Raw genomic sequence first — 15,819 nt, 5'->3', positions numbered from 1 at the left:
GTGTTCCTGGGGCGTGCACAGTGTGTGCCACGTGGGCTTCCTGACATGGGGGCTCGGCCGCTGGGTGCCCTGCTTGTCCTGAGAAGTGATGGCGGGTGTGCGCTGCGCCTCTGGAGACGGGGGAGCGCACAGACAGTGCGTTTTAAGTAGAGAAGGGAACGGGGAAGAACGTGGTCCCGGCCCTTGCCTCTAGGAGAACCCGTCAGCCACCTTGGAGGACTTGGAGAAGCCTGGAGTGGACGAGGAGCCGCAGCACGTCCTCCTGCGGTACGAGGATGCCTATCAGTACCAGAACATATTCGGGCCTCTGGTCAAGCTGGAGGCTGACTATGACAAGAAGCTGAAAGAGTCACAGGTGATGTGTGTGTGCAGGAGGGCTTGTTCATTTTAACAGAGCCTCTCTCCTCAGGTCTGGGGGGGGTGGGTTTCTCTGCAGACCGCAGATGCTGACTTGGGCCACGGTGCAGCTCCTGAGAGACGGAGCCGTGGATTAAGGACAGGCTGTGGGCAGAGGCCCCCTCGCTCAACGGTCAGACATCCACATGGGTGCTGTCTGATTTAAAATCCAGCAAACATTTCTTCCAGTTGGGTTTGTAGCCTTTGCTGCAGTGGGGAGAGTCAGACCCCAGGAGCCAACAGCACCCTGAGGACACCCCTGTGCCCATTCCTTGGAAACTGCATGGGAATCAGGAGCCCTGAGGCTCACGGGCCGTGTCCTCAGCCGTCAGCTTCCTTCTCTCCCCCCGCCGGCCACAGATCAGCTGTCTTCAAGAACAGACGTCGTGTGGGGGGGTCTTCTGGTCGTCCTCTGCAGGTTTTGGGGTCCTCACACCTTCTCTCCCGGATGTGCCCTTGTTGGCGTTTCAGGCTGTCGGGTGCCACTCGCCATGGGGCACCTGCCTGTGGAAAACAGACACGAGGAGCCCAGACCCATGTCTGTGTTGCGGGCTAACAGGGCTCTTATTTTTTATGTGCTCAGACTCAAGATAACATCACGGTCAGGTGGGACCTGGGCCTTAACAAGAAGAGAATCGCCTACTTCACTTTGCCCAAGACTGACTCTGGTAATGAGGATTTAGTCATAATTTGGTTAAGAGGTGATTTTAAGTTTTAAAATATTTGTGACTCTAAGTAGCATAAAATTCCTAGTTTCACCCTTGTAAAGTGTCCCTGAATTTGAACTGTTGGTGGTGGTGTCTGTGGCGCGTGTGAAAACACCGACTCTCCTGTTGTCTTCTCCCTGTAAGATATGCGGCTCATGCAAGGGGATGAGATTTGCTTGCGGTACAAAGGGGACCTGGCACCCCTCTGGAAAGGGATCGGCCACGTCATCAAGGTCCCTGATAGTATCCTTTGTGTAAAGAAGGGACGGCATAGGCACCCTCTGCCCCAGTCTCCAAAGGGCTTGACCTGTGTGGGTCACCATGGAGAGCGGTTTTGGGGCCTCAAAGGCAGGGGAGGGTGTGTGCAGCCCCGGGGGCAGCCCCTTTGACTCTGGTTTGTTTCCAGCCGTCAGGCTCTTCACTTGTCCTAGCTGATACAGAGCTGCTTAGACAGAAGCCAGGGGCTCCAAACTGTGTGACCGAGGGCTCTGTGGAACCTGGACCCTGGGCTTGGCTGTCCTTGCTGGGTGCCCCCCGGGCTCCTGGGGAAGGCAGCCTTGGCTGCAGTGGCCCGGACTTGCTCCCAGAGTCTGTCGTTGAGAACACAGGCCCCTCGCTACTTTTTCTGCGTCTGGTGCAGAGGAGGGGCTGTCTCCTCAGTGACTGAGTGAGGGCTCCTCATGAAGGCTTTGACAAGGGTGAAACTTAACTCGGCGGTGCAGATTATGGTGATGAGATTGCTATTGAGCTCCGGAGCAGTGTGGGTGCCCCTGTGGAGGTGACTCATAACTTCCAGGTGGATTTCGTGTGGAAGTCAACCTCATTCGACAGGTATGTCCGCCCCCTCCCCGCCCCCACTTGCCTGCGTCTGCTTGGCAGGCCCCGGCCCTTGGTGTGGCTGCTGCCTCCTGCGTCTCCCCACTGCTCCCTGGCAGCTCCAGTGTGCCCGCTGCTGACCCGGAGCTTCCCCTTCAGAATGCAGAGTGCACTGAAAACCTTCGCTGTGGACGAGACCTCTGTGTCCGGCTACATCTACCACAAGCTGCTCGGCCACGAGGTGGAGGATGTGATCATCAAGTGCCAGCTGCCCAAGCGCTTCACGGCACAGGGGCTCCCTGACCTCAACCACTCTCAGGTTCTCACCCGTCCCGGGGCAGGAGGGTCCCGGGCCTCAGGGCCTACGTGCTCAGCAGCCATCCACCTTGCTTGCACCCCTAACGGCCGCTTGTATCCGAAGGTTTACGCCGTGAAGACTGTGCTGCAGAGACCGCTGAGTCTGATCCAGGGCCCGCCGGGCACAGGGAAGACCGTGACCTCAGCCACCATCGTCTACCACCTGGCCCGGCAAGGCAACGGGTACGGCTCTCCACAGCCCAGGTTGGGAAATGGGGAGCCCAGGGTCCCTGGCGTGCTGCTTCCTGCGCCGTTGGTAGTAGATCTGGCCTTTGTGACTGCTTTTCACAAGGAAGCTTGCACAGGGTGTGTTCATCCTCAGTTGTGTTGTGCCTATGTGCTCCTCGGAGCTTGGAAAGTCTTAACAGCACAGTCAGGAAGTGATGGCACTGGAATCAGGAGTTAGCGGGGAGAGGCATGCACAGTGTGAAGATCAGGAAGCTCCAAACCATCTACCTTGTTGCTCCTTCAGCACCATGTCACTCCTGGCTTTAGTCGTAGAGCTTGAGTCGGCTGCCCTGTCACCTGTGATCCAAACAGTGGTCTTGCTGATTAGGCTCTTCCCTGGGTGAGCGCTGACGTTCGCTCACATTGTATTGAAGGCCCGTGCTCGTCTGTGCTCCGAGCAACATAGCCGTGGACCAGCTGACCGAGAAGATCCACCAGACTGGGCTGAAAGTCGTTCGGCTCTGCGCCAAGAGCCGCGAGGCCATAGACTCCCCCGTGTCCTTCTTGGCCCTGCACAACCAGATCAGGAACATGGACAGGTGGGTGTCGGGTCCTTCGCCTTAAAGCGAGACACGTCTCCTCAGGCAGGCCGTGGCGGCAGCCCCCTCCCGCTCACACGCTGTATTTGCAGCATGCCCGAGCTCCAGAAGCTGCAGCAGCTGAAGGATGAGACCGGGGAGCTGTCGTCAGCAGACGAGAAGCGTTACAGAGCCCTGAAGCGCACTGCCGAGAGGGAGCTGCTCATGGTGAGCTCCTCACCTCCCCTGCTGCCCGGGGACGGGCCTGGGCTTTGGGCTTTTGTCTTCTTCACTTGTTTGCTGTGGGCTTCCCTGGTGGCTCAGATGGTAAAGAGTCTGCTGGCTGTGCAGGAGACCCGGGTTTGTTCCCTGGTCAGGAAGATTCCCCTGGAGAAGAGGATGGCAACCCACTCCAGTATTCTTGGCTGAGAAATCTCGTGGACAGGGTCCATGGGATTGGAAAGAGTGGGACACAGCTGAGCAACACTTCCAGTTTCACTTGTTCACTTGGGCCAGGGGACCTGTTTGGATACATTAAGTCCATGTGAGCGCCTTTAGTGGGTTCTTTTCCATTTGAGAAGAGAACTGTAATACCGTTCTCCATGTGCTTTCTCTGAGGTCACACAGAGACAGCTTATTGTCTGAAATGCATGAATTTTTGAGGTAGATTCCACTCCCTGCCAGCCTCCCTGTTGCTGGAATCTTGGGAGCCTGGTCTGTGCCTGGGGCGGGGGCAGGTCCGGAGCACCGTCTCCCACTCTCGGTGGTTTCCCTGGCTCAGCACTGCCCCTCAGCGGCTGTCTTGAGGCACCACAGCCTCCTTTAGGCGTGACTCCCAAGCACGTAGGATCTTGAGAGTTGGTGTCGCCACAGCCTGGATTGAAGATGCTGTCAGGGAGGGTGTGGGCCACAGCGGTGTCTGTGTGTTGTCCTGCCTGCCCTATGGGTCTGGGAAGCTTGACCCGCAGGTGCCCTGAGGCCTGGCGCACTCTCTTCCCCAGAACGCAGATGTCATCTGCTGCACGTGTGTGGGCGCAGGAGACCCGAGGCTCGCCAAGATGCAGTTCCGCTCCATTCTGATCGACGAGAGCACGCAGGCCACCGAGCCAGAGTGCATGGTCCCTGTGGTCCTCGGGGCCAAGCAGGTGGGCCACAGCGTGCCCCTGGCGGCCTTGTTTGAGACCGCGCACTTGTGTTCCCATCCTACGCGGGGCTTGCTGCTGGAGGCCCGCCGCAGTGCCCTGTGCTCTGCTCCATGCCCTGGCAGAACACACACGGGCGCCTAGCAAGCCTTTGAGGGGGCTTCCCTCGGTGGGCGTGGCGCTCGCATGGCGGCTCTGAGAGCGCGCTTCGTGTGCATGCTGGGCGGTTCTCCCACCCCCGGTCAGTATCTTGCCGCTTGAATCAGTGTAGTTCGGGGGGTGTATGGACCCCAGTCCTCTTAGTCCCCGAGTGGCTGTGTGGGCTGTCCATGTTTGAACTGTGATGTGGGCCTCTTATCACAGCTGATCCTCGTGGGTGACCACTGCCAGCTGGGCCCCGTGGTGATGTGCAAGAAGGCGGCCAAGGCCGGGCTGTCACAGTCGCTCTTTGAGCGCCTGGTGGTTCTGGGCATCCGCCCCATCCGCCTCCAAGTCCAGTACCGGATGCACCCCGCGCTCAGCGCCTTCCCATCCAACATCTTCTACGAGGGCTCTCTCCAGAACGGCGTCACCGCAGGTAAGCTCGGCCCAGTGCCGGGAGTCTGGGGACAGTGCCTGGTCTCACTTCCTTCTCAGGGGGCCTTATGTGGTGACCGTTTGTGTGTAGGGGCCCTGCGGGAGGCGCAGTGGGCAGAACGTGTGCTCTAGAGTGCAGGACATTCTTGTGGCAAGGGCATGGGGGGAGCCCACATCTTGGTAAGATTTGCAGAGTCAGCTGTGAGGATTCCCACCAGTGGTGCGTCACACATAGAAGAGGGGTTGGCAGAGACAACCCCCGTCCCACTCCTTTCTCTGTCGGTGGTTCTCAAGGTCTGGGCCCTGGGGGTCTCAAAGACTTGTGCACACCCAAGAGCAGACTGCTTCCTCGGTAACCCTGGGGTGTCAGGCGCCTTCAGGCTGTGCTGACGCTTGCGGTGTGACCAGACTGTTGTGTATCATCTCCACCACACACCTGTGGCAAGCCCCGTCCTGAGTTCAAAGTGAAGAGTACCCCATTCCCTGGTCCCTGAGGCATGTGCTTGTGACTCTGTGTGGGGTGGGAGAGGATGGTCTCGAAGACACTTGGCAGGTGTGTGAGGTGCTAGAAAGCAGGACTCACACACTGGTTACACAGACTGGAACGGTTAGTAGGCAGTTTCTTCAAAGGGATCAAAGCTGGCCTGTGGCTTCAAGGAAAATAACTCACAGTATTCATCACCAGTGATAAAATCTGAGACTTCACACCGAAATGAGAATTTTGGAAAACACGTGTCCCGTAGTATGAGCTTACCATGTCTTCCAGCTGCTGAGTAAATTTTCTGATGAGGTCTGTGGTGGTGACATGTGTCAGATGTGTTAGCCTTTGGAAGCCCTGCCTGACAGGGTGAGCAGCATGTCCCATTCCCACAGGCAGCAAGGGTGCTTCCAAGTCCCTGGGGGTCAAAGGCCATGCAGGTCAGGGCAGGGTAGAAAGGCCATTGTCCCGGAGCTCCAGGGCAGCCTCCCATCCAGTTTTCAGATAGAACTGAGGTAATTCCACAGTGGTGGGAAAGGTCTTAGAAGATGCTTCCTGGGACTTCCCTGGTGGTCCAGCGGGTAGGACTGTGTGCTCCCAAGTTCAGGAGGCCTGGGTTCCATCCCTGGTCAGGAAACTAAGATCCCACATGCTGTGAGCAAGAGTTCACGTGCCGCAGCTAAAGATCTCAAGTATGCAACTCAGAACTAGCACAGCCAAATAAATATTTGAAAACAAATGTGTTTCCCTTTTCAACCACTTGCATCTGTGAGCCCTGTCCATCCTGACATGCTGCGAGGGCTCACAGGAGACTGGGGGCAGGAGTCGAGTAAGCTAGAGAGTGAAGTGGGTTGATATATATTTCAGTGAAATATTATTTTTCATAAAAATGTTTTAATATATTCATCTTTAAACAAATTTTTAAAATTATTTTACATTTTTGAGTTTTAAAATACAATAAATATCAGTAGATGTAATGCATAGAAATAATAGCTGTTTGGACTGCTCTGCTTGCAGAGTGTAAAGACACGCTGAGAGCAGCATTCGTTTGAGAACTGCTGGTTTAGAGTCTTGGTAACGCCAGCGGCCCAGTACATTGGCTTTGCTCAGCCCACTTTGTAGATGAGGAGACTGAGGCAGAAAGTGCGAGTGCCCGTCCAGGGCCACGCGGCTGCTCTGCGGTACAGTCTTGACACTTGGGGTGCTGCTGGCCTGCCGGGCGGTAGGGCTAGGAAGGCCAGGTCGTGAGGAGCTTGTAGGAGACGCAGCTGACACTTATTGGGAAAGCCAGCACTCAGCACTGGTGCAGACCCCTGCTGGCCTTGCTGCATCGTCCCCATGGCCTTGGCTCCACAGGATAGAGGCTGCTGGCGATGGTTCAGTGCTGGACCGCCAGTGTCTCGGGCTTGGCACCCCTGAAGGAACACTTTTAAAAACTCTGAGGAAGTGTAAAGAAGTGCCCAGATCCTGAGGGTCCGACTTAGTGAGTTTTCAGTAGGTGACCGTGTCTGTTACCAGCACCTGCCCCTGAAAGCCCCGCCTCACCCACACCCTGCAGCCCAGCCGTGAGCCTATTTGCCACCCCGGGGTGGCCGCCAGCAGTGTGGGGGGCGTGTCTACAGTGTGGAAATTAGCCGGCACTGTGTGCTCGCCCCTGCCCTGTCCCTCGCAGGTGGTTAAACATTTGCCAGCCTTGGGTTCCCGAGCTTGCTCTAGCCACTGCGCTCACTTGAAACATTGAGTCATTGCCTCAATTTCAGCTTGACTTAAGAGGGATCATAGCATGTGTCCTCATAGCTTAGGCTTTTCCTTCATCTATGGTAGTCTATTTTGGTGCAAAAATTCCAGTTTTCTTACATTAATCTGATTAGGTGTAACTCCAGTCAGAGATTCCCAAAAGAATGAGTGGACTGTCTGATTGGACAACTGATTTTCTGCATCGTAAGGTCTTGCAGATGACTGAGCACCTAAGATGAGCATAAAGAGCTTGAGGAAGGTGGCAGCTCGAACTCGGGGGTGTGACGAGTTACCATTCAGCTGCGGTCCTGAGACGCCGGGCACAGGGTCTGAGATGGAGGCCAGAGGCAGACCCCCCCTGTCCACACGCCCTGGTTTGGGACAAGACGGGTGGCTCAACAGTGTCATTGTTAAAAACCAGTTGCAGGTACACATAAGTCCCATCATAAACCTTCTGGAAGGAGATAGGACATCTTCTTTACCCTGGGGCAGACTTAGACCGCAGAGAACACTAACAGTGAGATCTGTTCAGTGAGTAAGCCAGCTTTGTACCAGGTAGAGTGCTAAGTGTTCCTGGGAGTTCCGGTCAGAGGACTCCCTCCAGTGGCCTCCCCTGGGACCCACAGACCTGGGTCAGTTGCCTGGAGCCTGCCGTTTCCTGCTCTGCTGTGTGCCTCTGCCCAGGATGGAATGGCCTCCAGTCTGCTCTCCGCCTCAGCTCACCCAGGCCGGCTGCACTCTCTTCTCTGACAGGATGTTTTCTTTTTTCTTCTCCACGATGCCAGCGGATCGTGTGAAGAAAGGGTTTGACTTTCAGTGGCCCCAACCAGATAAACCGATGTTCTTCTATGTGACCCAGGGCCAAGAGGAGATTGCCAGCTCAGGCACCTCCTACCTGAACAGGTAAGCAGAGACTTGTCTGTGGGGCCTGCTGGCTTCAGTGACAGCTTTTCTAGTGACTGCACACCTGTGGTCTTGTTTAACGTGGTGGTGAAACTTGTCCTCATTTTCCTTGTCCTTGTGTTCAAACACTTAAACCAGCAGCCTACCTAGGTCCAGCCTCACCTTGTCAGTGTGTATTTCCTATTGAACAGATCCTTTAGGAGCCCCGTGAACCTTTTCTGTCCCTCCTGACTCAGTTGGTAAATGCTGGGCTGCCTGACCCTGGGTGCACCACGCAGGGCCTCCACAGGGTTGTGCTGGAGGTGAGGCTGCCCCGAGCCTTCCACAGCCTCTGGCCTTGGGGGTCTCAGGAGCCCAGAGATGGAGCCTGAAAGTGAAAGCCTGACTTTCTTAGGACGGAGGCTGCAAACGTGGAGAAGATCACCACGAAGCTGCTGAAGGCGGGCGCCAAGCCGGACCAGATCGGCATCATCACGCCCTACGAGGGCCAGCGCTCCTACCTGGTGCAATACATGCAGTTCAGTGGCTCTCTGCACACCAAGCTCTATCAGGTGTGCCTGCCACCCCGCCGGCTCCCGCCCTGCCCGGCTGCAGGGCTGCCGGGAGCCCACGGCTGGACCCCGGGGCTCTGCAACTCCCGGTCCCAGGCACACCTGTGGGATCCCATGGCGCGTCTTGACACAGTTTGTGCGGGCTGAGGGCTCCTTGAAGGAAGCCTGTTGGCTGACCGTGATTATTGCCCCTGTAGGAGGTGGAGATAGCCAGTGTGGACGCGTTCCAGGGGCGTGAGAAGGACTTTATCATCCTCTCCTGTGTGCGGGCCAATGAGCACCAAGGCATTGGATTTTTGAATGACCCCAGGCGACTTAACGTGGCCTTGACCAGAGCACGGTACGGAGAACTGAGTCTTGCTGGGCCTTGCGGGGCGGCCCCTCCTGCATAGGAGTCTTTCTGAGGTGCCGGGAGGGGTTGGCCCGGGAGCTGCTCCCTGCCTGCTTCTCTTCCTGTCAGTTCTCGCACCCCAGGCACACCTTGGGCTGTGGCACACGGCACATAGAGGGGCCTCGGCAGTGCCCGGGGCAGAGGGCTCCCAGCAGCAGTCTGGAAAGAACCTCTCACCTGTGACTTGTCTTTGTATCTGTGTCGTGGCTTTCTATCCAGTTGCCTTGTTTAGCTCTGGAATGTAACTTTTGAAATAGGGACCCAGAGAATCAGGTGGACCCCGTGTCACCCCACATGAAACCAGACAACAGCCACCGTTGTACCAGCTGCAAGCGGGACTCAGATTCACATGCAAGCGGGACTCAGATTCCCTCCCCGGTGAGGGCACCTTGGCTTTCACTTGGTAGCCAGCGTAGGAGGGGGAGCCCTGAAACAGCTGATGAGTGTAAGCTTCCCCCCAGGGACTTGGCCTGGGCATCGAGTGCGTGCCCGGCCCAGCAGAGTGCCCCAGGCACTGTGGAGTCTGCCTCGCCATGACTTGGTGCCCGGGAGGCCGGCTCGTCTGGAGCTCATCTTCCCACAGAGATGTTTTGACATCTGGGCTCAACAGAAACCTGCCCTCACAGAAACCCAAGCGCAGGGTCGGCAGCTTACAGGATGGGCTCCAGGGAAAGTCACCTCAGTTTGCAGTTACCCAGCCATCCCCAGCATTCCCAGTGGGTGCTGCACAGGCAGGCCAGGCGTTTAGGCAGGGAGGTGGAGGGTGGCTCTCGATGCTCCTGTGTGGTGAGGAGACAGGGGCGTGGTGGGCAGTGCCAGGGGAGCTGCCTGGGCATCTTGCACTTTCAGTTCAGTTGCCCAGTCGTGTCCGACTCTTTGACCCCATGGACTGCAGCACGCCAGGCTTCCCTGTCCATCACCAACTCCCAGAGCTTGCTCAAACTCATGTCCCATCAAGTCAGGGATGCCATCCAACCATCTCATCCTCTGTCTTCCCTTCTCCTCCTGCCTTCAATCTTTCCCAGCTTCAGAGTCTTTTCAAATGAGTCATTTCTTTGCATCAGGTGGCCAAAGTATTGGAGCTTTAGCATCAGTCTTTCCAATTCAGGGTTGATTTCCTCTAGGATTGACTGTTTTGATCTCCTTGCAGTCCACGGGACTTTCAAGAGTCTTCTCCAGCACCACAGTTCAAAAGCATCAAATCTTCAGCGCTTAGCCTTTTTTATTATGGTCTAGCTCTCACATCCATACATGACTACTGGAAAACCATAGCTTTGACTAAACTGTCAGGGCCTACCTCTTGCAGATATGGGGTCATTATCGTGGGCAACCCGAAGGCCCTGTCCAAGCAGCCGCTGTGGAACCACCTGCTGAACTACTACAAGGAGCAGAAGGTGCTGGTGGAGGGGCCCCTGAACAACCTGCGAGAGAGCCTCATGCAGTTCAGCAAGCCCAGGAAGCTGGTCAATACCATCAACCCGGTGAGCGCCTGCCTCGGGCCGGGGGAGAGCTGGGAACCCCCCCTCCCCAGGCCACTGTGCTGGGCATGTGGTAGTGAGTGATGGCAGGTGGGACTTGTGACTTCAGTACCAGCTGAGGGCGAGCTGAAGTGTGTCAGTGTGTGAACATGAGCGATGCGTGCTAGCCTGTCCCCGCGGAGCTCCGCACGCCAGGCGTCTCGAGTGTTCTGAGGCTTTGCTTTTCTTGGCCCTTGTGGAATACCATCTCACAGGCAGCACCTAGCAGCTCGCAGTCAAACCCAGGCAGCTAGGAGCTTGATAAACCCATTGTGGTCTGGGGCTTAAGGAGTGGGTGCTGCTTGAGGTGAAGCTCAGAAACAGAAATGGTTGGCATCAAAGGCCAGCTCAGGCGAGGACAGCTGGGCAAAGGCCAGAGCGCACGAGTGGCAAGCCTCAGGGTTGTTGTCTGTGTGTGCAGCTTGGCCACCTCCCAGGCACCAGATGTTTGGAAAGTTCTTCTTTGTGTCAGCATGATAAATTCCTCACTGACCTAAACCCTTTGCAGGGAGCCCGCTTCATGACGACAGCCATGTATGATGCCCGGGAGGCCATCATCCCAGGGTCGGTCTATGACCGGAGCAGCCAGGGTGAGTCTCTGCGGGGGACCGCCTGGCCCCGTGCTTGTTGACTGTTCCCACGCCCACACCTGCCAGCCCCGTCAGTGCTGAGTGACCTCTCGTGCCTCTGTCCATAGCAACCTGTCTGGCAGGGAGAGTTCTTTCTCAGCTTCGCTTGCTAGGGATCACATAATTGGTCTTGGGCAATGTCTAGAGAGACAGATGTTTCTAAAATAACGCAGCTGTGTGCTCAGCGGTGTCTCAGCAGATCTTGTCAGTTTGCTTCCACGCCCTCACCCCACCCTGCCTGCCCTTCGAGCTCCTTCTCCCGGAGCATCACACCTACAGCCTCAGGCTGTGCTGCTTTCCCTGAGCTTCAGCTCCATATGTCAGACCTCGGAGTTGGGTGCACCGCCTCTTTAGCTGGGTGAGACTTCTGTGTACTAAGGCCAAGCCTGGCCCTGCTGCCTGGGGCTCCTCCTCTAGCCTGAGGCAGGCTGTAGCCGGTTCCCATTCATCCCACAGATCCCTGCCTCCCGGGACCTTTCCCTGTGCCAGCTGTCATGGAGGGCCAGCGCCTCGCCTGTGTACTCTTTGCCACCTGCCCAAGTCTCGCAGTTGCCTTTGACCTCCCGCCTGCTTGCCATTCCCCACCAGGGCAGTTGTACCCCAGCTGCTCCTCTTCCGCAGGAAATCGTTACAGACCCTGTCCCTGCCCCAGTGTTCTTCTGGTCCTTAGGCTCAGACTGGGGGTTGTGTTCTTAAATAACAGCAGATCTTGTCGTCATATCTGATGAGTCCTTGTGTGGCTGAGGGTGTCCTGGGTCCATCCCTGAGGCCCCCACGGATCTGCCTTTACCAAAGGTTGCCCTGGGGGTTTTGTCCTCAGTGAGATGCACTGGTCTGTCAAGCTGAGGCATTTTCTTGCTTTTGGTTGGGGGTGGCAGTGGTAGATGTAATATGAATATAACATTGGAACTAGAAAAGGCTGTTTAAAGAAATCAGAAATGCAGCATGGTTTCCGTCTTTCATACCCCCATAGGCCAGTGGTTCTCAGAATCCCCCAGGAGAACAGGTTCATTGGCAGACACCGGTCTCAGGAGGCTGTCGGGGGTGGGGAGGATGTGCTGTGAGATCCTGCAGCAGGTGACTGTGCTGTCGGAGCATTGTAGGAGACGCTGGGACAGACAGCAGCGAGAGGACAGGACAGACGTTTCCGCTGTGGGCCGGCCAGCGGGCGGTGGGCTCTGGGTGCGGTGTGACGCCTGCTGCTCATGTTGTGTCTTACAGGCCGGCCCTCGAACATGTACTTCCAGACCCACGACCAGATTGGCATGATCAGTGCCGGCCCCAGCCACGTGGCTGCCATGAACATTCCCATTCCCTTCAACCTGGTCATGCCACCCATGCCACCACCGGGGTATTTTGGACAAGCTAACGGGCCAGCCGCGGGTGAGCACTGAATGGTATCCCATGGGGAAACCAGCTTGGCCTTGGACTTTGTTCACATCCTGGGTTTGATATGAGGCTCAGAACCTCCTTCAGGGAACCCTGGACTGCTGTCTTTCAGGCCGAGGCACCCCAAAAGGCAAGACTGGTCGTGGGGGACGCCAGAAGAACCGCTTTGGGCTTCCTGGGCCCAGTCAGACGAATCTCCCCAACAGCCAGGCCAGCCAGGATGTGGCGTCCCAGCCCTTCTCCCAGGGCGCCCTGACCCAAGGCTACATCTCCATGAGCCAGCCCTCCCAGATGAGCCAGCCCGGCCTGTCCCAGCCTGAGCTGTCCCAGGTGAGCACACAGCCATGAGGTCGGCCAGCCCAGGGGCCCCCCTGACACACACAGGTCCTGGGGCCCTCTCCCCTGACGACCGCAGCTGGGGCTGTGGGTCTAGAGCACCCCACACACAGTGCTGCCCTGGGTAGCACGTTTCCGGTGGTGAGGTAACCAGCATGGGTTTCCTGCCACTGGGCTTCAAGGTAGGCTTCCAGATGATTCCTTGGGCTGGTGACGGGTTGGACACCGAGCAGGTTCTCAAGACTGGGAGGATGAGTGCGCCTCCTTGGCTCAGGGCTCATCTCTCCACCCTTGTTACAGGACAGCTACCTTGGAGATGAGTTTAAGTCACAGATCGATGTGGCGCTGTCGCAAGATTCCACGTACCAGGGGGAGCGGGCGTACCAGCACGGTGGAGTGACGGGGCTGTCCCAGTACTAGAAGGCAAGCTGGCCTCTGGAGGAGGGGTGGGCCTCTGGAGGAGGGGTGGGGTCTCGAGTCCTCGCCTGTTGCTCTGGGTCCCTGTGCCTCTGCTGTGTGTGGGGGTGTGAGCTTCACGCGCTCCTCTGCTGCAGTCTTCTCCAGAGGGTCTTAGCGCTGCTTCTGGTGGGCAGCCAGGAGGCTGAGGGTCCCCTCAGTCACAAGACCAGAGTGGCGTGAGAGAGGCTGTGGACCTACCCCCCCCCCCCCCCCCCCCCCCCCCCCCCCGTCTGGCCTGTGACCAGGAGCCGCGGGAGCTGGCGACGCAGGGAGCAGGGGCGGGCTGTTGATTGCACAGGCCCAGCAGCCGGGACTCTCCGGGTGGGAAGTCTGTGGTCTGGGCCCCCCAGCGGCCCCTGGAATGGGACCAGGGGGAACGGGGAGCTGCCCTGGCTCCCGCCTGTTCTGAAGCCTCTTGCCCTCCCTCTCTCCCTGGCAGGTGGCAGCGGAAGAGCTAAGCTATGTGGCTTAGTCCATCAGCATCTTATTCTGGGTAATAAAAAATAAAAATAAATGGATACCTGTTTTCCACTGCTAAAACTGAAGCACCACTGCGAGCAACAGGAGAGGGAGAGGAGCCCGAGGCAGAGCGAGCGCCCTCTGCTGGCGCGCGGCGGCACGGAGACCGGAAGGGAGAGCGGGAGGCGGGGCGGCCACGGAGGACCGCCCGCCAGCGAGCCCCGCCAGCCCCGCGCGCGAGGGGCCCAGCTCGCCCGCCGCGTCCACACCTGGGTCTGCAACCGGGGCGGAGGGAGGAAGACCCTCATCTCAGAGTAGCCCTTTCCTCTGTTCTTTTCTTTCTTTTCTCTTTTACTGAAAGGGGACTACGTTTTAGCAGGAAAAAACTTCGCGATTCTGTGCTGAGCAGGCTGCTTGCAGTGGCGGCCGTGCCGGGAGAGCCCCGCAGAGTGTGGGTTCTGTCCACACCGGCTCTGATACCGCTGCGCTCATGCTGCCTGCGTTTTAGGAGGGTTTTCATTTCAAGAAAATATGGTGGTTTGTGTTTTTCTGTTTGTTTTTTAAAAATTCTTTCTAAGGAGTACTGAAAAATATACTTTCCTGAGTTTGTCTCTCAAATCTTAGTGGTGGACCTGGGAGATGCGACAAGCTTCCAGAAACGAAGTATAAACATGCCAACACAACTCAAGATTAGAATCAACACCTGCGATGGGAGGAGGATTTTTTTCAGTTTTTAGCTTCCAGCAGCTTCTCCCAGCGCATCAGGGCAGTGAGGTAGCACAGTCCTGGGCCGGGCAGGCAGCTCCGAGGTCTCTGCTGGACTCCCAAGAAGCAGAGGGCTTCCCGTGCACCGTGGACTTGGCCCCACAGGAGGGGCTTCGGGCGGCACTGGCCATGAGGCCAGAAGGCTGGAAGGTGGCTGTTCCCTGGCCAGTTGCTTCTTCCCCAGGGTTCTTCCTGAGGATTTGGTGAAAGGCGGCAGTCAGGAGGACCTGTACCCGTTCCCAGGCTGCCACAACCCCTGAGGCCAGTTGGATTCACTGAACACCCCCCACCCCCACCTTGTTCCCCACCTGCCCTACTAGTTTGGAGCCGCTCTACACGCGGGCACAGCTTCAATGAGGTAGGGTCGTTTGTGGGGGGAGAAGGGAGTAAGTTTCCAAAATAAGTTGGTTCTGTGCTAAAGGGCTTGAAAGAGTTTGTCACATCAGGCGTTACATGGGGCCTCTGCCTGGGTCTGAACTGCAACTTGAAGTTATTGTTGCTGGCAGAGGCCCCCCACGCCCAGCTCTTCGCACACCCGTGGGGTATTAGCCTCCCTGGCCGGCCCTGGTTGGGGACCATCTAACCCTAACCCTGCCTGTCCAGGCCCTGGTGCCCCTGACCCTACCACCCTGCTCCCAGTGTGCCTTATCCCACAGCCTCCAGCTGGCACACGGGAGAGAGGGAGACGCAGGCCCCCTTCCTCTGGCACACAGGAGGGAGGGGGACGCGGGCCGCCTTCTCTGGCAGGCCTCTTATCACCTTCGCTGCAGGGCCTTCGGTCCCCACTTCTTTTGGTAGCTGCATAGTTTGGATAGGTTTCTGCTGTGACCCCTCGTGCGCCGTCCCCATGGGTGACACACCCACCCACCCTGTTTTGTTCCTTGGAATGCTTTGCCTCTGCTTTGTGCTGTTTGCTTTTTTTCTCCACCTTCTTAGCAGCAGTTACTATAAGTTCCCCAAATTAGAAAAACATCTGTACCAAGGCAATGTAACTTTTGGTTTTTGGTCAATTTGTTTTAAGCTCTTTTGTCACCAATAAAATCTTAATAAACATCTCTTGCTTTCACACTGGGGTTGGGTAACTGCAGGGGTGTGTGCAGAGCACTTGGCCTGGGGGTCTGGCTGGTTGGGGATGTGGGGTTCAGAGCCACCTTGATGACAAAGCTGAGATGGCTTGAAAAAGGGGGCCTGGGCCTGCGCCCGGCGGTTCCTAGGATTCAGACTCGTTCGATGTTGGGCTCTGGGACGGTTTGTCTGGTGGCATCACTGTTGGGAACGCCCACCCATTACCTTCGTGGTCAGCGGTGATGGTCAATGGCTGCCAGCATCCCCTGCCCCGCCCCACCCCCCCAATCCTGGCCACGTAATAAGACCAGAGGAGCCAGCAGAGCGGACGACGTAGTGTTTATTGTTACCCCACCCCAGCCTGCCCTCCCCAGTCAGCGACAGCCGCACTCATCCACCA

General features: G+C 57.2%; 1 protein-coding gene across 2 annotated transcripts in view; it reads left to right on the top strand.

Annotated features, from left to right (window-relative positions):
* The window catches only part of UPF1 (UPF1 RNA helicase and ATPase), a 33,910-nt gene extending 18,505 nt beyond the window's left edge, over positions 1-15,405 (top strand). The window contains exons 6-24 of one of the 2 annotated variants that reach the window (XM_065917388.1): positions 194-355; positions 980-1,064; positions 1,248-1,346; positions 1,826-1,934; positions 2,079-2,238; positions 2,341-2,459; positions 2,879-3,043; positions 3,136-3,250; positions 4,024-4,167; positions 4,528-4,741; positions 7,741-7,858; positions 8,253-8,409; positions 8,607-8,749; positions 10,107-10,281; positions 10,826-10,907; positions 12,168-12,329; positions 12,448-12,665; positions 12,972-13,094; positions 13,570-15,405. In XM_065917388.1, the coding sequence (XP_065773460.1) occupies positions 194-355; positions 980-1,064; positions 1,248-1,346; positions 1,826-1,934; positions 2,079-2,238; positions 2,341-2,459; positions 2,879-3,043; positions 3,136-3,250; positions 4,024-4,167; positions 4,528-4,741; positions 7,741-7,858; positions 8,253-8,409; positions 8,607-8,749; positions 10,107-10,281; positions 10,826-10,907; positions 12,168-12,329; positions 12,448-12,665; positions 12,972-13,091 (2,547 nt within the window). In that variant the 3' untranslated portion in view covers positions 13,092-13,094; positions 13,570-15,405. Of the gene's footprint in view, positions 1-193; positions 356-979; positions 1,098-1,247; positions 1,347-1,825; positions 1,935-2,078; positions 2,239-2,340; positions 2,460-2,878; positions 3,044-3,135; positions 3,251-4,023; positions 4,168-4,527; positions 4,742-7,740; positions 7,859-8,252; positions 8,410-8,606; positions 8,750-10,106; positions 10,282-10,825; positions 10,908-12,167; positions 12,330-12,447; positions 12,666-12,971; positions 13,095-13,569 lie in introns of both variants that reach the window. The other variant, XM_065917386.1, reaches the window with a different exon arrangement.
* The last annotated feature ends 414 nt before the right edge of the window (positions 15,406-15,819 follow it).

This window comes from Muntiacus reevesi, chromosome 1, assembly GCF_963930625.1.
Source record: "Muntiacus reevesi chromosome 1, mMunRee1.1, whole genome shotgun sequence".
NCBI classification, from domain to species: domain Eukaryota; kingdom Metazoa; phylum Chordata; class Mammalia; order Artiodactyla; family Cervidae; genus Muntiacus; species Muntiacus reevesi.
Note: the sequence above shows the minus strand (reverse complement) of the source record. Positions and strands in the feature narration are given on the sequence as shown.